Source organism: Pithys albifrons, unplaced genomic scaffold (assembly GCF_047495875.1).
Source record: "Pithys albifrons albifrons isolate INPA30051 unplaced genomic scaffold, PitAlb_v1 scaffold_45, whole genome shotgun sequence".
NCBI lineage: Eukaryota > Metazoa > Chordata > Aves > Passeriformes > Thamnophilidae > Pithys > Pithys albifrons.
The window spans coordinates 67583-89940 of record NW_027286060.1 but is presented as its reverse complement, the minus strand read 5'-3'; the positions used below and the strand labels follow the sequence as shown (position 1 = coordinate 89940).

Sequence of the window (22358 nt, the reverse complement as noted above, 5' to 3'; positions counted from 1 at the left end):
GGATTGGGTTTGGAGAACACATCATGTCAGCAAGCTGGAGAAACACAACTTGGAAGCTTTGTCGTGACAGAGAGTGGGATGAAACCTCCTCCAGATGGTTCCTTACAGACAGAGACTGGGCTAAGAGGGCCCTTTGAGACTCTGGTGTCTGTGTACGTGTCACATGTGACTCTGCTGTATATGTGCATGTGTGTGACTTTGCTGTGTATGTACATCGTGTGGGATTGCTGTGTATGTACATCATGTGATATTGTGTGTGTACATCATGTGGGATTGCTGTGTGTGTACATCATGTGGGATTGCTGTGTATGTGCATCGTGTGGGATTGCTGTGTATGTGCATCGTGTGGGATTGCTGTGTATGTGCATCGTGTGGGATTGCTGTGTATGTACATCGTGTGGGATTGCTGTGTGTGTACATCATGTGATATTGCTGTGTGTGTACATCATGTGATATTGCTGTGTGTGTACATCATGTGATATTGCTGTGTGTGTACATCATGTGGGATTGCTGTGTGTGTACATCATGTGGGATTGCTGTGTGTGTACATCGTGTGATATTGCTGTGTGTGTACACACTGCCCTGGATAACCTGCTGTAGCTGACCCAGCTTTGAGCCGAGATTGCACTGTTGGGTCTTGAAAAGTCCCTTCCAACCTCAGTCCTTCCATGGATCTGCTGGACCCTCCTCCATGACTCAGACTGCCTTTTGGATCAAGCTGCTGTACTTGGCAATCTGTGACCCTCACCTGTGTTTTCTACCTGCCCCTTCGCAGTTTTGGAGCCCTTGGCTCTCCAGAACTTTCCCTGCTTTATGGATGTGCCTGGCAACTCTGCGCTGGTGTCTGCAGGTTGTGGGGTGTCTGCAGGTTGTGCGGTGTTGGCAGGTTGTGGGATGCCCACCTGGTGTTGCTCCAGGCTGGGTGAGGACAGGGTTGTCTGGTGCTGTTCTGTCTGGCAGGACAGGAGGTAGCTGATGTATCCGGATTTGGAGCAGGACAATCTGTTACCCACACAGTGAATGAGGAAGGAGTGCAGGGGACCTGCTGTCCCTGCTCAGGAGTGGGACATCCCCCTCTCCTAAGGTTGGCCAGTGCCACCCGTGCTGCTGGGAACTCGTTGTGACACACTGGGGACATGAGGCCAAGAGCTCATTTCTCAGTCACTGGGTGAGAAGCTCTGCAGTGGGTGTCTGGCATCCTTGGATTTTCAGGGAAAGTCCTGTATGGGATGAGCACTTGAACATCAATGTGTGAGACTACAGACTGCCCTGATGCCAAGGTGTTCCAGCTCCTCAGCAGGAGCCAAGGTGAATCTGCCAATGGAGCCTCTGTTTGCTGCTGCCAGCGTGTCCTGTTTCCATAAACTGGCTGAGCCTGTTGTTGTTTCTCTGGGTAACCTCCAATCCAACCACAGTGGGAATGTTCCTTGGGCAGGACTGACCTCACCACTCAGGGTGAGCAAGGTGTGACCAGGATGGCTCTGCTCAGCTGCTGCAGGGTCTCACTCTGAAGGGAACTTTGTGGGGACAGTTTTGGCTGTCATAGCATGATCCTGCTCTGGCCAAACTGACTCCAAAGTGAGTGCTCTGAATCAAGAGATTTGTTAATAATTGCACAGGGGTTTCATCCTTTCTCATTCCTGCCTAGATCAGCCAGTTGGAGCGAGTCCAGAGGAGGCCACAGAGATGATTAGAGGGCTGGAGCACATGTCAGTGAGGAAAGTCTGAGAGAGTTGGAGTTTTGTATCCTGAAGAAGAGAAGGCTTCAGAGAGACCTTATTTCAGTCTTTCAGTACCTTTGGAGGCTCCAGAAGAGCTGGAGAGGGACTTTGGAAAAGGGCCTGAAGTGATGGGACAAGAGGGAGTGTCTTCCCACTGCCAGAAGGCAGGTTAGGTGGGATATTGGGAAGGAATTCTTCCCTGTGAGGGTGGTCAGGCTGTGGCACAGGGTGCCCAGAGAAGCTGTGGTTGCTCCAGAGGTGTTCAAGGCCAGGTTGGACAGGGCTTGGAGCAACCTGGATAGTGGAATGTGTCCCTGCCCTTGGCAGGGGGTGGCACTCTGTGGTCTTGAAGGTCCCTTCCCGCTGAAATCCTTCTGTGAAGTTCCAGAAGTGCCATCAAATAACTTCCAGTCAAAACAGGGGTCAGCACTGAAAACCCGTCAATGGTTGTCTCAGTTCTCCTGTTAAATTAAAAAGAGAAGCCACTCTGTGACAAGCACAGTAAGGAAAAAGGAACAGATGGGTTTGGATGGGGGAACTGTGTGACTTGTGGGCCTGCAGTGTCTGGGGGATGTCACTGGGCAGGGTTTGGCACATCAGGGGCTCCCCAAGTTCTGCTGGTTCCCTCCCTTGGGTGATGTTGGCCACACTCAGCCTGAGAGCAGCAAAAAGGGGCATTTGAGGGTTTTTATTTGGTTCTGCAGTGGCCTGTGAACCTCTGGAGCTGCCTGGCTCCCTCTGGGTATAAGGACCCTTTCACCTCCATGGTTGGAGGTTTGAGCAGAAAAAGACCTGAGCAACCTGACCCTGCCTTGGGCAGGAGGTTGGACTGGAGATCTCCCAAGATTTCTTCCAATCTAAATTATTTCATGGATCTGTGATAAAGGTCTGATATACACAGGGTTGGAAGGATATTGCATCACTGTCCTTTTGACTGAGAAATCCATGGATCTGTGTTGCCTTTTTTTTAAGATTGAAGTAACTGAATTTTGTTTCAGAACTTATTAAAAACCCTTCAGTGACTTCTCCTGTCTTTGCCCATATTCAGCTCTCACAGGGCTGCTGAGAGAGGATGTTGCATCTGAAAACCTCCTGCAGAGCCTGGATTTCCATTTTCTGCCTTTTTTTGCCATGTTATAGATTTGTGGGGCATTTCTTATCTTTTGGCTCATGGTGCTTTACAGGCTCTTTATACCTGTCACTAATTACAAATTACTGTATTTCCACTTGGTCACGCTGTGGTTGCTCTGCTCTGGGTATTGTAAAAGTTTGTGCCCCTCAGTCTTATTTGCAGGACAGCTTTGTAGCTGTTTTCCATCTTATCCCCCCTGTGGACACTCCCACCCTTCAGCAGTGAATATCTTTGTGATCCATCCTTCATTTGCAAAGGCTTTTCCCACCAGTTACCCAACTACTGTTATACTGGTATCTCCCCAGTCTGCAGCTTTTTTGAGTTGGTGATGACTTCATCAAACTCCACACTGCTGGATTCCAGTGTGCTGGAATCCTTCTGTGCCAGCTGAGGATTCCCATCTCCTGGAATCCTTTGGTGATGATCTGGGATTCTCATGTCCTGGAATTCTTTGGTGCTGATCTGGGATTCTCATGTGCTGGAATCCTTCTGTGTTAACTGAAGATTCCCATGTCCTGGAATCCTTTAGTGATAACCTGGGATTCTCATGTGCTGGAATCCTTCTGTGCCAGCTGAGGATTCCCATCTCCTGGAATCCTTTGGTGATGATCTGGGATTCCCATGTCCTGGAATACTTTGGTGATGATCTGGGATTCTCATGTGCTGAAATCCTTTGTGGTGATCTGGGATTCTGATGTGCTGGAATCCTTCTGTGCTAACTGAGGATTCCCATCTCCTGGAATCCTTCGGTGATGATCTGGGATTCCCATGTCCTCGAATCCTTCTGTGCCAGCTGAGGATTCCCACGTCCTGGAATCCTTCAGTGATAACCTGGGATTCCCATGTGCTGGAATCCTTCAGTGGTAAATAATCTGGGATTCCCATGTCCTGGAATCCTTCAGTGCTGATCTGGGATTCTCATGTGCTGCAATCCTTCTGTGCTAACTGAGGATTCTCATGTGCTGGAATCCTTTGATGATAATCTGGGATTCCCATGTCCTGGAATACTTTGGTGATGATCTGGGATTCTTGTGTGCTGAAATCCTTCTGTGCTGATCTGGGATTCTCATGTCCTGGAATCCTTCTGTGCCAACTGAGGATTCCCATGCCCTGGAATCCTTTGGTGCTGATCTGGGATTCCCATGTCCTGGAATCCCTTGGTTCTGATCTCTGATTCTCCTGTGCTGGAATCCTTCTGTGCCAGCTGAGGATTCCCATGTCCTGGAATCCTTCAGTGACCACCTGGGATTCTCCTGTGCTGGAATCCTTCTGTGCCAGCTGAGGATTCCCCTGTCCTGGAATCCTTCAATGATGATCTGGGATTCCCATGTCCTGGAATCCTTCGGTGCTGATCTGGGATTCTCCTGTGCTGGAATCCTTCAATGATGATCTGGGATTCTCCTGTGCTGGAATCCTTCAGTGCTGATCTGGGATTCTCATGTGCTGGAATCCTTCAGTGCTGATCCCTGTGGGCTTTGGGCTTCTGGACTGCCGGGGAAAAAGGGAAAGATTGTGCTTACCTTTTTTTCTTCAAACTTCTGTTTTTGATCTCTCAGTCCCGTTTGGACCCTGAAGGGTCTGGATCAGGCAGATGATAAGCCTGATAAGCTCCTGATGGGGAAAGGGGAACCCTCAGCCCCTGCAGGGGCTCCCAGGAACCATTGTCAGAAGACAAAGAGACTCCAGTGGCTTCCTGAAAGTGCTCGAGTCAGATTAATAGGATTAACTGAAGAATGGAATGTTATGGACATGACAGGGCCCTTCTTTGCCACACCCTGTGGGGACTCAGGGAGCCAACCCTCAGGCTTCTGTCATCTGTCTGTCACCCCCAAAATAAAGACCAAACTATTATTCACTGTAGTCACTCAACCTACCTAATTAAAAAAGGTATAAAAAGAGATTGGACATGAGAATAAGTGGGGGAGAGAAATGCCCCCATCTCTGCAGGAGTAACCAGTGAGCTGCCCTGTCTGCTCCCACCTCTTGGGACAATTTAGGAGTGAGAAACTGTACTCTCTAAACTTTATACTTTATATCTTATACTTTACACTCTTTCAATGCTTATTACTTCATATTTACTATCTTATGCCTTATACTATGCTTATTACTTTATAAAGTACCTTATACCCTTATAATACACTTTTACTCACATGGCTTTTATTCACTTTATTTTTTCACATGGCTACTTTGATACTGATTTCACTGGGCTGTATCTTTATAGGCACTTTACACACTAACTGTGTTTTGCTACTTTAATACTTATTATACTTTGCCTTCCTAACCTACTGGGTATAAATCTTATTATATTGGTTATGGTGTTCCTTTTAGGTGTGTAGTTCCCTTTAACATGTGTGTTAATGGGGAACAGCTCAATATCCTTCTGCTTTGTGTTCCAGACAGTGTTGTGTGCAGTCTGTTATGATCCTCTCTGTTACTGAGGGGGTTTAGATTTGTGTTTTAGGTTGTTGTGTTTCTGGTTAATAGTTTTCTTTTGAGTTCTATATTGAAACTGGAGTTTGGTGTGCTTGTCTTTAGAGTGTGTTTTGTGCTGATTTCTTTTGAGGTTTTTATCATCAATTAAATATAATCCTGCAGCTGAACCTTATCACTGGCAACACAAACCCCACAATAACTGTCACATACTTGTATTAATAAAAGTTATTTCTGGACCTGCTGTAGAGAAAGTTCTTTCTTACTATTAAGTGTGGTCTCACAGAAGAGTGTCAGAAACCTTTGCAGACTGTTCTGTCCAGTGTTGTCTCTTTAAGTCAGACACAGACAGGCTGATTTGGGTTGTATAAGGTTTTGATATTCTGGAGACTCTTATAGTGACAATTTTCATAGAGAAAGTTCTCCCTGGTTCTCATAAAAGTATCAGAAATCCTTCCAGACAATGTTCTGTCCAGCATCAGACAGGCTGATGTGGGTTCTATAAAGTTTTGATATTCTGGAGATGTTTATAGCCAATAACTTTATATTAATACAAGTGGGACAAGAAATCTTTGCATTTCTGCCCCTTCCTTTTCACGTGACATGTGCTTAACTTCTTTTCTTCAAACTTCTATTTTTTATCTTCTCTCAGTCCAGTTTGGACCCTGAAGGGTTTGGGTCAGGCAGATTTGATGGTCACAAAATCACAGACTGTTCTGAGTTGAAAGGGACCCACAAGGATCATGGAGTCCAACTGAAGTCAATGATGTTTGGATGTATCAGAAAACGCTGAAGTTGTAGGAGCAATTTTACCTTATTGGAGATGTTCAATGTGGTGCTAAATCCAAGACTTGTGCTTTGCCAGCTCTTGGAAATGGGGTGAACTTTGATTAACAAAAAGGATAATTGTCAGTGTCTGGAGACAACATGCTCAAAAAGCTTCACTCTCAGTTCTAGTCACAATTTTTAAATGAATTTGTTCTCATTTTTCATTGTCACAAATGAATCTCCTGCGCAGCCCTTGCTTTGGAAATTGGGCCATTGGGCTGCTGAGCTGAAGTGCTCAGTTCAGTTCACAGAATACTGAGCTGGAAATGATGTGGAAATTCATGTCAGAGACGGTGATTGCAGCTCTTGCTCACATCCTTTTTTCCCATTTTTGAATGGCAAATCTGAATTCGAGCATGATAATACTGCAATTCTCACGTTTGTTTGTTGTGACCACCACTGAGTGGCAGTTGGTTGGTTTTCTGTTTTGTCACATGTAAATATTTTATAATAAAATAACTGACTCTTACAAGTGGGATGTGGCACTCCTGTCCTCCTCAGTCCTTCTGTGGAAGTCTGTGACAGTCTGGCAGTGCTGGGGGGGTTTGGAAGGTTTTGATTATCTTTCTTTAATTAAAAAAAAAAGAAAAAGTTGAGGGAGAAAAATGCCACGTGTAAACCCTTTCCAGATTTATTGCTGTGCCACACACAGATGGGTTTATCCCAGTTTATTCTAAATGTTGTGTAAAAGTGTGCACATCTCTTCTGAGGCTGCCTGAACCCCTGTGCTGCATCCTGAGCTGTGGAAGTTCTGTCCCCACGGTTATTTTCCAACGTGCAGACTCTGGCAGGTCAGCCTGATGTCTTGCCTGGAATTTCCTTGCATTCTAAAATTAGGAGAAGGCTCTAGGAAACAATAGCAAATCAAGTCTCTAAACTCCTGCTCCCCATGAACCTTTGTTGTCATTTAGACTTTCACCCACTTCCTTCTCACTGAGCTGATTTTTCATTAGATAAACTAAGTTAAACAGAGCCTGTGATGGTCAGTGGTGAGGGGGTTTATTTTTCTTTTATTTGCTCCTTATACAATTGTCGTGTTACTTTGGGGCACTGAGAGTGTGAATTTCTTATCAGTGCTGTTTGTCCCTGAGCATTTTCTGCACAGGCTGATGTGGATTAGAAGTGGCTTCTTTGTGTCACTGCACAGACCTGAGTTTGTTCCAGGTCCTTAAATGGTCTCATTCTCTGCAAGTGGCCCCAGGTGGGTTGTTTGTTATTCCCAGCACTTCCAAACAATCCAGGAAATGCAGCAAACACCCCAGCCCTAGTTCCCATCCTGTCCAGGGTCCCACCTCCAGCAGAGTGTTAGAAGCAGCTGCAGGATTTGTTTGGTTGATAATTACAGTCCATTGTGTTTAGAAAACTCACAGGGTTTGGTGGTGGCTTGGAGGAGTGTGATTGATGGATCCTGGAGTTTGCCATTTGAGGCTGATGGAGTTGTGGGAGCCAGGTTGGGTGTTGGAGTTTGCCATTTGAGGCTGATGGAGTTGTGGGAGCCAGGTTGGGTGTTGGAGTTTGCCATTTGAGGCTGATGGAGTTGTGGGAGCCAGATTGGGTGTTTTGAGGCCCCTTCCAGTCAGTAGTTTGTAGAAAGGAATTTTCTCTCCTCCTCTAGTTCTGTGTTTCTTGGGTCATACAGGCAGCTCACCTTTACCTTTTCCAGCTGGCACAAGGGGCACAAACACCCTCCCTGACGGTGAGGGGACCTGCCACTGATGTCCTGGCAAAATGCACTGACCAGCAGATGTGTGTGGTGACAGGGGCAGCACTTTGGACTTGAAATCTCCTTGTGTTTCTCCCTTGTTGGGTTGCCTGGACCAGACTCAAATCAGGTGTTTGCTGTGAGCTGCTTTAGAGTGACTTCCCCATGGGTTTGAGAGCCTGAGGTGAACTGTTACAGAAAGCAAGGAATACCCAGTTTGTGTCCTACACAGGAGGGTGAAGAAGAATCACACAATCCCAGACTATTCTGAGTTGGAAGGACCCACAAAGATCATTGAACCCAACTCTTAAGTCAGTGGCCCACACAGGGGATTGAACCCAGGACCTTGGCATTGTTGCCACCAAGTTTTAACCAACTGAGCGAAGAGTGGGATAACAGATGCTAAATGAATGATCAAACTAAACTCATTTATGCCTTTACTCTATCACCATCACCCCTTGTAGCCCTTCATGGGGTCTCTCATCTGTGCAGTGACTCCCCTGGGAGGGCCTGGCCAGGACAGGGGTTATGGGAGCAGCCAGGTGTCCCAGGGGTGGCTCTCAGGCTTGGCCTGAGGTGGGGGGACAGATTTCCCCCAGAGCTGCTGCTGACCCAGTTGTGCCCTCTCTGTCCCAGCCTTTCTTCAGGCTCCTGAACCTGCGCAAGCTGGGCCTGAGCGACAATGAGATCCAGAGGCTTCCCCCCGAGGTGGCCAACTTCATGCAGTTGGTGGAGCTGGACATCTCCCGCAATGGTAAGGCTGGAGCTGGGCAGGAGGGGTACCCAAGCCCTGCAGTGCTCCCTGGGCCCAGTTTTGGGAGAGGCAGTGCCCTCCACACCCTGCAGAGCGGTCCCTGGAGGGTCCTCAGCTGTGACTATCGGGTTGTCTTGCCCTGACTGCCATCACTACCTGCTGTCTCATTTTCCACATAGAATCATAGAATGGACTGGGTTGGAAAAGACCTCAGAGATCATCAAGTCCAACCCTTGGTCCAACTCCAGGCCCTTTACCAGATCATGGCACTCAGTGCCACGGCCAAGCTCAGCTGATAAACCTCCAGGGATGGGGAATCCACCCCGTCTCTGGGCAGCCCATTCCAATCCCTGAGCACTCTCTCTGCAAAGAATTTCCTTCTGCTCTCCAACTTCAATTTCCCCTGGCAGAGCTTGAGCCCATCGTGCCCCCTTGTCCTATTGCTGAGTGCCTGGGAGAAGAGACCAACCCCCACCTGGCCAGAACTTCCCTTCAGGCTGTTCCAGACAGTGCTGAGGTCACCTCTGAGCCTCCTCTTCTCCAGGCTAAACACCCCCAGCTCCCTCAGCCTCTCCCCACAGCACTTGTGCTCCAGTCCCTTGATAGGCTCTTCTCAAGCTTCTTTTGTTCTTTCACCTGTTTTTTTCCAGACATTCCAGAAATTCCTGAAAGCATCAAATTCTGCAAATCCTTGGAAATCGCAGACTTCAGTGGGAATCCTCTCTCCAGGTAGGAAGGAATATGCAACCCATTAGTCCAGCTCAGAAGGAGAGTTGAAGTTGCCCATTCTCTCTGGTTTTCTCTGGTCTGCATCCTGTAATTGTCTTTCTGTGAAGCCAAGGCCTGGTCTTGCCTTTCCTGTGCCAAACCTGCAGGTGTCTGCTCTCCTGGCAGGTGGGACACGTGGCTCAGGGAGGAGCTGTTGTGTCTGTCTGTTCCTTCCTCTGCAGGGCCTGTGCCTCAGACTGATGAGCCCTTAGTTCTACTGGTGTCAGTGGTGATGAGGACTTTCCTCCTCCTTAAATGAGTTTGTAGCTCCCTCACCATCCCTTCACCATGACCATAAACCAGAATGGACATGGGGTTTTGCTGCAGAAGAGGAAAGGCCTTCATGCTGTCCTCTGTCTCCCCTCAGAGTCCCCCATTGCCCCCTCTCAGCCCCTTTTCCCCCTCCTCTTATTCAAAACTGATGACAACCATTTTTTGAACCCCATTTTTGGTTGTCTCCCTAATAACTCAGTGCCCAGAGCTGTGAATCCTGAGTGGGAATCTCTGCCATGTCTCTCAGTCCTCTGTCTCTACACTCCTTAATCCATAATATCTGGGAATTCAGTGGGGCTCCTCTGCCTTGGTGAGCCATGTTTTTGGGCACTGGTGTTTTGCTGCACTGTCTGCCAGGGTCCCTGCAGGTGCCAGTCAGGCCCCAGGTGCCCCCTGCCCTTTGTGCTCAGGGCAGCTGCTGCTCAGGTTCCCCTTCAGGCAGATTTAACTTTGCTCCCCTTCTGTGGGCACTGCTGGAGTGGGACAATCCCTGTACCACAGACACAACCAGCATTTCTGTACCAGGTGTTATTTCTCAGAGCCTTTTCCTGGCTCAGGGTTGAGATGAGTGTGAGGGGATAGGGGAGCTCCAGGAGCTGCCTGCAAACAGCAAAGGAGTTTCTTCCTTCAGGATTTTTCCCTGGGACTGTTGTGATGGTTCTTGGTCCCAGGGAATGCTGCAGTGAATTATACCTTGCTGGGCACTTGAAGTGCTTGGGAGCCCTCCGTGCTTCCAAGTTTAAATGATTCCATGCCATGATTTAGTCTGGAATTCTTGCTTGATTATTGCAGAGCTGAGTTTGCCCACCTGGACAGGTGGTGTCTGGTGCGCTTTTGTGGTCTTGGGAACAGAACTTGTCCTGGACCAGCAGCTCAATGTTGGTTCCTGCCCTTATACTTCCCACATGTTGACACTACTTGGGAGAAGACTGGTTTGGAGGGGGTGTGAGTGTTTTGTGGGATTCTGTGGTTTGTACACAGGATTAATGGAGTTTTTTTCATGCTCTCCCAGGCTTCCTGAGGGCTTCACCCAGCTCCGGAGCCTGGGCCACTTGGCCTTGAATGATGTGTCCCTGCAGAGCCTCCCCACTGACATTGGAAAGTGAGTATGGCCCTGTCCTGGCAGTGGGGTGGGGACAAATGCTGCTGGGCTGGGGACACTGGCAGGACCTGGAGGGATGAGCCAGGGGCAGCTTTGCCCCAGTGCCCTCAGTGCTGTGTGGGCACCTGTGAATCTTGGTTTCTTGAAAGACCTTCCTAACAAAGGTTCCTGTCTTGGTCCCAGTTTCTCCTCCTGTGGTCTGTAAGGAATGATCCAGGCTTCTCAATCCTGCCTTTCCCTGTGTTCCTAATGCCCATTTACCCCTTTCCAAGCAAACATGGGTTGCCCAATGACGTTGGAATGATTTTTGCTGCTGGAAAATGGCCCCGTGGGGCTTTTCCCATGGGGTGCAGTGCCCTTGCCATGGGATTTGCCTTTTCACACTTGAGGGATTTTACCTTTCTGGGCAGACAGTGTGTTGTGACACGTCGTGACAGCGTGTTCCTTGTCCTGAGTGTGGGCACAGTGTTGTTCCCTGTGGCTGCAGCAAGCACTCACTTCCATCAAAGCCATTTCCACCCTCCTTGTTTTTGTTCCCCCATCTCCATCCACGTGTGCACACTCATGCATTGTGCAGGACATAAGGGGTGGCCCCAAGAGAGTGGAGATGAGCAGCTCCTTGTGTCCCTGAAGCCCTGTCCAGTGAACCTGGCTTTTCTTGCTCCCTTTTCTCTTGCAGTTTGGCAAACCTGGTGACTTTGGAGCTACGTGAGAACCTGCTAAAGACTCTCCCCACGTGAGTGTCTGTCTGGGGGTTGCAGGAGGCTCCTGCCTGATTGTTCTTCCTGCTTCCTTAGGCACTGATTCCTCAGGGACTAGTGCAGGCTCTGGCACTTGGCTTGGGAGGGCTCAGGCTGGGCATAAATTGGCTGCATCTTGCTGGATTTCAGTAAATTGGGGAGAGAAGAGAGAGGATGGTGCAGAGTTGGAGAGCAGGGAGGGACCTTCAGATCCTGTACTCACCCTCTGTGTCAGGATTGATTTGGAACACACAGGGTTCCCCAAAAAAAGCTGCTGGAAATAGTGAGAACCATTTTTCCTGGAGGGGTGGAGCAGACCATGGATTCTTTTGGAAAAAGGCAGAAAGCTGTAGGGATGTGGGTGTAGGAGGAGCTCTGTGCACAGTGAGGTTCAGCAGGATACAGAACCTTTTGCTTCTGGCATCTCTTTTTTGGGGTGTCCCTTCTGGTTGTTCCGGGTGGGATAACTGCCAAAAACATAAGCCAGCAAGGGAGAAGAGGTAAGTGTTGTTCAATGTTTTGGAGTTAGGGACAGGGATGAGTTCCTGGTAGGAGACCTGGCTGGTGCAGGTGATGCTCTCAGGTAGATGGACATGGAAAACTAACCAATCCATCATGAATACCTGCTTGGAGCCACAAGAGTCGTTTGTTCAGTTTTCTGCCCTCCATCAGCTCTGTCAGCTTGTTTCCTGCTTGCTTATCCATCCCACTGATGATTCCCCCAGCTTTCCTTGGATATCTGTTGGTAGGGGTTCTGCCTGACTCCTTTTTGAACAGCAGAGTTTTTTGGGCCACACAAACTCCTCGGTGAAGGTGTGACACACACAGCTGTTGTCACCTGTCCTCAGGGCTCTCTTCCTGTTCCTGTTGGGAATTCAGTTCACCTGCTGCTATTTTTTCCCCTTGCTCCTCTGACTTATTTGAGGGACAGGGAAAGGGAGGCAGCTGATGGTCCTGCTCAGGCATTTGGGGCTTTAGTCTGAGTGCTGTGATGGCTGTGCCTTCCTCAGAGATGCTGCTTTGCCTCAGCCTTGTGCTCTTTCCAAGGTTATTTCCCTTCAGGACCTGTGACACGAGTTGTACCTGCTTGTAACTTTGACCCAGAGAACAAGACCCTTCTGAAAGGAGCTGAAAGGGCCTGCCCTGTCCAGCTCCCAGGCCTCACATCTGGTGGTTACACCACATAGAAGCACATGCCAGAATCACACAATCTCCTTGTCTCTGGTGCCAGAGTCACCAGATCTTTCCTGCACAGAACTTTTCAGCAGTGATGCTGTCACAGAAAGGTGATAGGAAGGTGCCAGCTGAGATAGTCCCGTGTAAAATATCACCACAGGGGAGAAAACAAGAGCCAGAGTTCCTTATCACAGAATCCCAGGGTGGTTTAGGTTGGAAGGCACTTTAAAGCTCATCATGTTCCAGAGGCAGGTACACCTTTCCACTAGATCAGGTTGCTCCAAACCCCATCCAGCCTGACCTTGAGCACTTACTCCAGGCTGAGAACAAGAAAGCAGGAGGAGTTTGGGTCCTGGTGTTGGGCCCCGCTGCTCTGTAGACCTGTGACTACTGTGTGTTTATCCAGGCAGGTCCCACTGCTGGCTCACACCATGTCTGTGAACAGTTCGGCTTTCAAACTGCACTGAAGATGCTCCCAATGGCTTTTCCGTCTCAGAACCAGCAAGTGTCTGGAGTGTGAGAATGCAGTCTGTGACCAAACCCCGTGGGTTTCTGTGGAAATCTCTCCAGCCCAGTGCTCCCATGTTGCCCTGTTGTAGATCAGGGTGCTGTCCACCAGGATACTTGTACAGTGCTAGGAGGTTTTGGGGTTTTTCACTGGAAGTTCATTCCAGGCTTAATACTCATTCTGCGGTGCAATTCCAGCTTCTTTTCATCTTTCCCCAGTTCCCCAAATTCTATTTTGGGATGACTTCCAAAAGTGGAAAATGAATCTTGAAGGCCAAGGCACTTCTGATCAGATCTGTCAGTCAGACATGAGGGCACAGTTGACACCCAAAGTGATGTCAGTGGTGCTGTCAGGTTCTCTGCCTGGGCCTGAAGCTGCATGTCATGTCCAAGAATGACTCTAAATGAGTCCAGGTGACCTTGTCAAGGAGGAGAATGACTTACCCAAATGGCTGGTGCTTTGTTTTCAAGGTTTCTGAGCCCAGTGGGTAGATGGGCTGAGAACTTGGGATGACATAACCCATCAGTGTGCTTTTGGGTTTTGTTGGATTTGTTCAGCTCCTTGAAAGATCCAGCTTGCAGTGACCTTTACTTTCCAAAATTCCATTTCACTGGTCAGTCTTCTGCTATCAACTTAGTTCTGAAACAATTCAGCTTGTACAGCTAGTGATCACTCCTCATCTCTCCCACACAGATGGGGCACAGTCAGTGACTTGGGAAGGGCAGCTCTCAGTGCTGTGTTCTCATGGAATGGTGGAGGGTGGTACATGCTGAGGGCTGGATTCCACAGCTTGCTTGTCCCTGCTTTGGGAATTGAGGCTGTGAAGGTGCAAAGGGACAGTCAGGGCCGTGTCACCTTTAGAGGACTAAGAATCCATGTACAGTTGTGGTGAGTGAGTGCTGTGCAACAGGATCCTTTGGATGATTCTGTTGATAAACCTTTGCTGGAGTTAATGTAATGTCTCAAAATCCACCACTGCATGAGGTAGGAACTTGCTTTTCTAGCATAGTCCAATTGTTTTTACACCTGGTCCAGTCAAGACAGTTCCCTTTTCTTGCAGCCTTGGTTTGGGTGGTGTTGATGGGTGGAGCTGTTTCCAGAGAAATGAGAGGATTTCTGTTTTAGGACAGTTCCTTAGTAAAAGAATAAAGCTGTTCCCTGCTGGGGAATGGACAGGGCTGGGCTGGCAGCTTGGCCCTGGAACTCAGTGAGGGGCTCAACCCCCTTTTGGGGAGGTGGATTTGGAGCTGGTGGGTCAGACTCATTAATGAGGACACAGGAACACCTGGGCCATGTCAGGACAACCCACCCCTGGGTTTGTGGGACTACAGGCCTTGTCCTTCCCCAGGTGTGATGTGTGGGGTGCTCGGGGTGTGGCTGTGGGTCCTGTGCAGTGTCTTCATAGTCAGCTTCTTGTCTGTATGTCGTGACACCTGAGACATCGTGCCACTGTTGTCCTCCCTTCCTCTTCAGCAGCATGGGGAAGCTGAGGCTGTTGAATTTGTCATTCCTCCCTGTCCCTGCAGCTGTGCTCCCCTTGCCCCCCAAAACATGTCTTGTCCTCTGCTTAGTCCCTCCTGTTACCTGTCAGTCCATGCCCAGGTCCCTGTCCTTGCTGCAGAAATGGGCAGCGTTGTCAAGGTGTGTTTGATCACCTCTTATGGTTTTGCTCAAAGAGTATTTTATGGTGGGAGGGGGAGAAAGCAAACTGGTGTCAGTGGAACTGGCTGCTGTGGGACTGGTGGTGCCTCTGAACTCAACTCATTGGGGCAGAGAGGAAGGTACCAGCTCCCTAAACCTGCTGGGCTCAGAGGGACCGTGAGAAAGGTCAGGATTGCCCCACCTGCTGTAGGGGTTATTAGAGATCATGTGATTTGTGTGATGTGTGTCCCAGATTTTAACCTTCCACTCTTGATTTCCTGTTTTCTCTCTCTCCCTTCTCTGCCCCCTGTGCCTTGCAGTTCACTCTCCTTCCTTGTCAAGTTAGAGCAGTTGGATCTCGGTGGCAATGACCTGGAAGTCCTGGTAGGTGAGGGCTGGTGGGGAGGGATTGTGGGTGGTTGGCAGGGGCAGACCCACAGTGCAAACAGGTGGGTTTTCACCTGAAATGTAAAGGAAGAGACCTGCGGGTTGTTTGGGAAGATTCTGCTTTGCCCAGCACGTCCCAGATTAATGTTCTCTTCATGTGTCAGCCCTTGTGTCTTGCTCCCTGCTGGCCTCACTCACAGCCTGCTCTGCCCTTTCCAAGCTCTGGGATGGTAATTCTTCCTGTCTGGCTGCCAAGGATCTTTCCTTTCTGAAGAGACTCTCTGCTGCTTCCCTTCTCCTCTCTCCTGCACTGCCCCCAGCTGTTTTTCTTCTCATCCAGCTTCCTGCATTTCTCCTTTCTGATTTGATTTCTGCCCTGTGAAGAGCTGGGTTATTCTGTGTTGTCCCTGGCAGGAGGGGCAGTCCAGTGTGGGGAGTGTCTCTGTGGAGAGCCAGGGCACAGTCTCAAAATGCAGCTTGTCTGGGCATTCAGGGACACCCAGTGACATTTTGTAACTTTGCAGCTGTGGATTAAGCTGTTCCTGGAATGGCAGAAACCCACAGAAACTGGGAGGAAAAAGGGTTTGTGCAGAGGCTGAGCTCACCTGTGAGAACAGGTGTCTCTCAAATGAGCCACATTCCAGTGGAGCAGGAGCTCCAAACCCAAATGCTGATCAGTGGGGAGGTTTTTGGGGGATGAAAATGTGTCTGCCGTGGCTGATGGTGCTGCTGGGTCACACTGAGTTGGGCAGTGATACCCAAGTGTTCGTTTCCATGTCTGAGAGGAGGAGGACCCATTTCTTCTGTAAGGCCAGACTTTCCAACCGACTAGAATCATGGAATCATTTCGGTTGGAAAAGAACTCTGAGACCACGGAGCCCAATCACTCGTCCAGCACTGCCAAGGCCACCACTGACCCATGTCCCCAGGTGCCACATCCACAGGACCGTTAGATTCCCACAGGGATGGGGACTCCACCCCTGTTCTGGGCAGCCTGTGCCGGGGCTGGACAGCCCTTTGCAGTAGAAATTTCCCCAATACCCAACCTGACCCTCCCCTGGCACAGCTTCAGGGTGTTTCCTCTTGCCCTGTCACTTGTTCCCTTGGAGCAGAGCCCGACCCACCTGGCTTCATCCTCCTGTCAGGGAGTGGGAGAGAGTGAGAAGGTCCCCACTGAGGCTTCTTTTCTCCAGGCTGGGCCTCCCCAGCTCCCTCAGCTGCTCCCCATCAGACTTGTTCTCAAGGTTTAGTCTTGCCTTGCCTGCTCCCAGACAGTTCTACTGTTGCCTTCCATATTTCCTGCTGGACCTCCTGCAGCCAGTGGGGGCCATCCTGGACATTTCCAGACACATGTGCTGCTATCCTGTAATAAATCATACAGTGGATCATCTTGGAAGGTGTGAGAACCAGCAGAGTGCCTTGCTTTGCACAGTGTGGTGTGTTTGTAGTGTCCTCAAGCAGCTTCTCCCTGTGGAAGGGGCTGATGCCATCACTGTCCTCTCCCTTTACAGCCTGACACTCTGGGTGCTCTCCCAAACCTGCGTGAGCTTTGGCTGGACCGGAACCAGCTCTCGGCTCTGCCTCCGGTGAGTGTCTGTTCAGGGCCTTGTCCACCTCTTTGCCCCTGACCCAGCTGCTCCCTGGAGCTGTGATGTCCCCTCTCTGATCCAGGAGCTGGGCAATCTCCGCCGCCTGGTCTGTCTGGATGTGTCAGAGAACAAACTGGAGCAGCTGCCCAACGAGGTCAGTGGGCTGGTGGCACTGACGGACTTGCTGCTGTCACAGAACCTGCTGGAATGCATTCCAGATGGGATTGGTGAGTGTTGTGGGATGGGGAGTGCTGCAGGAGTTCATTGCCTGGGCAATGTTCCTGGGGGAGCTTCGGGCAGGACTGTGTGTGGCAGGGAATTAGAGGTTTGTGGGCATGGGCACAGTCCTTTTGAGAAGCAGTGGGTGATACAAGTGAGCAGAACTCTCCAGGAGAGTTCAGGTGCTGCTTCTGCATCAGGTGTGGGTGAGGCCTGTGAACAGACCTGGTGGGAGGAAAGGCAGAGCCTGTGCTGCTGGATTACATGATCCATTATGGGATCATGGCCAGGTGAGTGTAGAACAGCATCCTTCCCCTTGTCACAGCTCACACCTAACTTGTTGCCCTGGCCAGGTCAGCTGAAGCAGCTCTCCATCCTCAAGGTGGACCAGAACCGTCTGACAGATGTGACAGAGTCAATTGGGGACTGTGAAAATCTGTCAGAGCTCATCCTGACCGAGAACATGCTGACGGTGAGTGCACAGCAACCACCTGCCCTTCTCATGCTGTTCCCTGTAGCCACCTGCCAGGGATTGCTCCCCTTCTTCTGTCCTCTGAGCTGATTCCTGAGTGTGCTGCAGCTGCTCCAAATAGAGCATCACCAAACTCACAGGGTCTTGAGAAGACTGGTGAAAGTTGCTTTCTCTGACTGATTTTTTTTCCCCTCTGAAAAATTCTTTGGGATAACTGTAGTGCTGGGTTTGCCAGTCCCAAAGCCCACACAGCTCTAGAAGGAACCCCAGCTTTTTATGCACCAAAAATACCCAGCCTATCACATGAGAGTAAATGTTTTTTCCCCTCCAGTTAGACAGAGGACTAAGAGACAACCCATTGTCTGCAGCACATTCACCACTTCACACATAAATGTCCCATCAGAGGAACAACAACCACCTCAGCTTTAGTTCCTCATTATTACTCACTGCATGTGCAGGGAATCCAATTGTTTCAGATCCTTTATGAATTGGACTCAACATGTTGCAGAACAGCCCCGAAAAAGCCTCCAGTTAAATTACCTAAGGTAAATAAAGGCAAGCAAATTACCTTAAATTCTTCCTCTCTCCACTTCAGCACAAACACAAGCAAGAAGTTGTGCATATTGCTTGCAGTCTTAATGCAACTTATTTTAACTTCATAAAAGAGCTCTATTAATGTTACTCCGTGAAGTTTCTGCAGGCTCCATTTCCAGAGGCCTTTGTGCCTTTTACCTTAATTCTGTTGCTTTTTCCTCTTGCAACCACTGACTTGGCTCCTTCCCAGGCCTTGCCCAAGTCCTTGGGCAAACTGGCCAAGCTGACGAACCTGAACGTGGACCGGAACCGTCTGACGTCGCTGCCAGCGGAGATCGGGGGCTGTGCCAACCTCAACGTGCTGTCCCTGCGCGACAACCGCCTGGCACTGCTGCCCCCCGAGCTGGCCAACACAACCGAGCTGCACGTCCTGGATGTGGCTGGGAACAGGTGAGCAGCACAGGCTGGCAGGGCTGTTCCTGGACAGGCTGCTGGCTTGGGCTGAGCTGAAAAAATGCCACCTACCCAATACAGAGACATAGAATTGATTGCGTTGGAAAAGACCTCCAAGATCATCAAGTCCAACCCTTGGGCCAACTCCAGGCCCTTTACCAGATCATGGCACTCAGTGCCATGGCCAAGCTCACCTTAAAAACCTCCAGGGATGGGGAATCCACCCCCTCTCTGGGCAGCCCATTCCAATGCCTGAGCACTCTCTCTGCAAAGAAGTTTTTTCTGCTCTCCAACTTCAATTTCCCCTGGCAGAGCTTGAGCCCATCGTGCCCCCTTGTCCTATTGCTGAGTGCCTGGGAGAAGAGACCAACCCCCAGCTGGCCAGAACTTCCCTTCAGGGAGTTCCAGACAGTGCTGAGGTCACCTCTGAGCCTCCTCTTCTCCAGGCTAAACACCCCCAGCTCCCTCAGCCTCTCCCCACAGCACTTGTGCTCCAGTCCCTTCCAGCCTTGTTGCTCTTCTCTACTGTATTTATATCTTAAGTTTGCATCATCTGGTATGAAATATTTCTTTGGTTACTTAAGTCAGGTGATACCTGTCTCTCCTAATCTATGTGGATTCTCTGAGCCTGTTGAATTAAGGCCCAGCTAAAACTAAAGCCAAAACTACCACTGAGGGAGAATGCTGGATCTGTGAGTGCATCCTGGGATCTGCACGGTGGAGAAGCCCAGACTGGCTCAGCCTTTGCCTGGGAAACCCTTCCTTGTGTCACCTGAACACTGGGTGGAGATAACACAGAAGTGTGAGGGCATTTTGTCACATGTGAAATAAAGATCAGGGGAATTCCCTGGTCACTGGCTTCCTTCCTGCAGATTCTGTGCTTTTTTGGGAGTTTCCAGGTGGTCAGTGCCAAAGCCTCATTCATGGTGTGCAGATACCCTGGAGCTGTTCTGAGTTCTGCAGGTTTGGGCTGTGGTTCTGTTTGCTGGGGCTGATATTTTTGGGAGCAGCTGGAAGCTGACCAGAGGTTCTCTAGGGCACCCTCTGTACACTGGGCTGTGAAAGTATTGTTTTTCTGCCTTTAAACCCCTCATTTCACAGTTGTCTTAAGGTCACACAGAATCCCAGACTATTCTGAGCTGGAAGGACCCACAAGGATCATCGAGTCCAACTCTTAAGTCAATGCCCACACAGGGGATTGAACTCATGACCTTGGCATTATTACTACCAAGTTTTAACCTGTTGAGCTGAGTTCTGATGGGAGTGGTGCTCAGCTAAGTGTTGGTGAGGGTGGGTTTCTGGAGCCCAGTCCATGGCCATGGCAGAGCCATGGGCAGCACAGATCAGCTGCTTTAGTGGTGCAGGAGTGAGGGATCCACAGCAGCATGGCTCTGTCCCTCTCCTGGAGCTGAGGTGAGTTCCCTTCTGATCAGGTAAGTTTTACCAGCAGTTGTTCTTTTTTGCAGGCTGCAGAACTTGCCCTTTGCTTTGACAAACCTTAACCTGAAAGCTCTGTGGCTGGCAGAAAACCAGTCCCAGCCCATGTTGAAATTCCAGACTGAGGATGATGAAAAGACAGGAGAGAAGGTTCTCACTTGCTACCTGCTCCCTCAGCAACCCTCTCCCAGCCTGGGTAAGAGTCTGTGTCACAAGCAGTGGCTGCAGAGCTGTGTGCTCCAGGGGAGTGAGGCCTTGAACCTTCCTCTCTTCTGGATTGGACTGTCCCTTGCTGTGATTCCTGTAGAAGATCCATCCTCCTGAACAGCTGGGACACTTTTCCCAGGCAGAGATTGTAAAAACTGAGGACTTGCTTCTCTGCCAGGTGATAAGGAAGCTGCAGCCTTGTCTCTGACTGTTCTCCTTTGATCTACTGACTGAGCAGTTAATGATCTATTGTCTTATCACCATAATATTCTTGTGTCAATACTGCTGATTCCTGCCTTAATCCTACTTTTTTCCTTATTGAGGAAGGAGTGTTAGAGCTGAACCTTCGGGCCCTTTTGAGGAGGCTGCTGTAGGTCTGGCAGAAGATGTACAGAAGGTGACAGGAGCTGGAGGCCACAGCCTTTGTACTCAAGGCCACAGATGCCATAGAATCATAGAATCAGTTGGGTTGGAAGAGACCTCTGAGATCAAGTCCAATCCTTAATCCAACCCCACTTTGATTGCTAGATCATGGCACTCAGTGCCACATCCAGTGTCACCTTAAAAACCTCCAGGGTTGGAGAATCCACCCTGTCCCTGGGCAGGCAATTCTAATGCCTGACCACTCTCTCTGTAAAGAAATTCTTCCTGATATCCAACCTAAACCTCCCCTGGCAGAGCTTAAGCCCGTGCCCTCTTGTCCTACTGCCTGAGAGAAGAGACCAACCCCCCACCTGGGTACAGCACCCTTTCAGGCAGTTCCAGACAGTGCTGAGGTCACCTCTGAGCCTCCTCTTCTCCAGGCTAAACACCCCCAGCTCCCTCAGCCTCTCCCCACAGCACTTGTGCTCCAGTCCCTTCTCCAGCCTCGTTGCTCTTCTCAGTTGGGTTGGAAGAGACCTCAGATTATCAAATCCAACCCTTGATCCAACCCCACTGTGATCACTCTGGCACTCTGTGCCCTGGGCTGGTGATCACAGTGGGGTTGGATCAAGACATGTTGGATTCTCTGTCCCTGGAGGTGTTTAAGAGGACACTCAGTGCCACCTCCAGTCCCTTCTCCAGCCTCGTTGCTCTTCTCTGGCCCCTCTCCAGCCCCTCAATCTCTTTCCTGAACTGAGGGGCCCAGAACTGAACACAACACTCAAGGTGTGGCCTCCCCAAGGCAGAGTCCAGGGGAAGGGTCACTGCCCTGGGCCTGCTGGCCACGCTAGTTTGGATCCAGGCCAGGATCCCATTGGCCTTCTTGGCCACCTGGGCACATTGTTGGCTCCTGTTCAGTCTCCTGTCAATGAGTACCCCCAGGTCCCTTTCCCCCTGGCTACTCTCCAGCCACTCTGTGCCCAGCCTGGAGCGCTGCAGGGGGTTATTGGTCAGATACGACAGAAGTGCCCTAATGGGATGAGAACTGGCTTCCATCCAAGCCTACAACCCTCCTCCTTCTGAAAGGAGCTCCCACTGTGTTCCCTCTCTCTCCCCCCAGAGAACCTCCTGCAGAACAGCGTGGACGAGAGCTGGACAGACACCAACTTAAACAGAGTCAGTGTGATCCAGTTCCTGGATGAACCCAAAGGAGATGATGAGGAGGAGTCTGGAGCTGAGAGACGAGTAAGAAGTCCCTGGAGGCTTGTTGGCTCCTTGTGGGAACACAGGCACAATCAAGCTAAGGGAGCCCACTGTGGTGTTCATATTCCACCCTGTGACACTGCTATGGGTCTGTGTGAGATTCTCACAGTCTGAAGGGCATTTGGTGCCCTGAGGAGCCAAGCAGGAGTGAAAGGAAAGGAATTCCCTGGGTGCCATGGTGCAGGGTCTCATTTTGAGGCTGTCCCAATGCAGCTGTGACACTGGGAGCACTGGGGATGTCCAGAAATCCTGACAGAGCACTGTCATGGTGGGGTTTTATCTGAGCCCTGTCATGGGGAAGAGCTGCCCAGCCAAACCCAGGCCATCCTCTACCTCAAAGCACAGAGACAACACAGCCTGTGCTGCTGGGAATCCTGTTAGGAAAATACTGAACACTGGAGGCAGCCTCAAAACCTGCAGGAGATGATTGTGCTTTCAGTGCAGATGCAAAGGGCAGGATAAAAGTTTGTTTTCAGCAAGTGCTCTGGGGGTTTCAGCCTCCTGCAGGACTTTTTTTTCCCCTTTTTATCTTGTGGAAAGCCATTCTTGAGATCTGAATCCTTCTGTTGAGTGGTGTTTGCATCTGTCCTGGCAGCAAGTGTGTGCTGCTGGCATTGGGAATTTTGGGGGGGGGGTTGATTGTTTTTAATGTTGTTACT

The 22358-nt window shown here is 50.0% G+C and overlaps 1 protein-coding gene across 12 annotated transcripts in view; it reads left to right on the top strand.

The window, feature by feature from the left end:
- Window positions 1-22358, top strand: part of SCRIB (scribble planar cell polarity protein) — a 103223-nt gene that overhangs the window by 14001 nt on the left and 66864 nt on the right. For all 12 annotated transcript variants that reach the window (XM_071581872.1, XM_071581868.1, XM_071581870.1 and 9 more), the window contains exons 2-12: window positions 8450-8567; window positions 9218-9296; window positions 10621-10710; window positions 11390-11446; window positions 15096-15159; window positions 16674-16748; window positions 16834-16978; window positions 17324-17442; window positions 18227-18426; window positions 19896-20062; window positions 21557-21681. In XM_071581872.1, coding sequence (XP_071437973.1) covers window positions 8450-8567; window positions 9218-9296; window positions 10621-10710; window positions 11390-11446; window positions 15096-15159; window positions 16674-16748; window positions 16834-16978; window positions 17324-17442; window positions 18227-18426; window positions 19896-20062; window positions 21557-21681 — 1239 coding nt within the window. The remainder of the gene's footprint in view (window positions 1-8449; window positions 8568-9217; window positions 9297-10620; window positions 10711-11389; window positions 11447-15095; window positions 15160-16673; window positions 16749-16833; window positions 16979-17323; window positions 17443-18226; window positions 18427-19895; window positions 20063-21556; window positions 21682-22358) is intronic.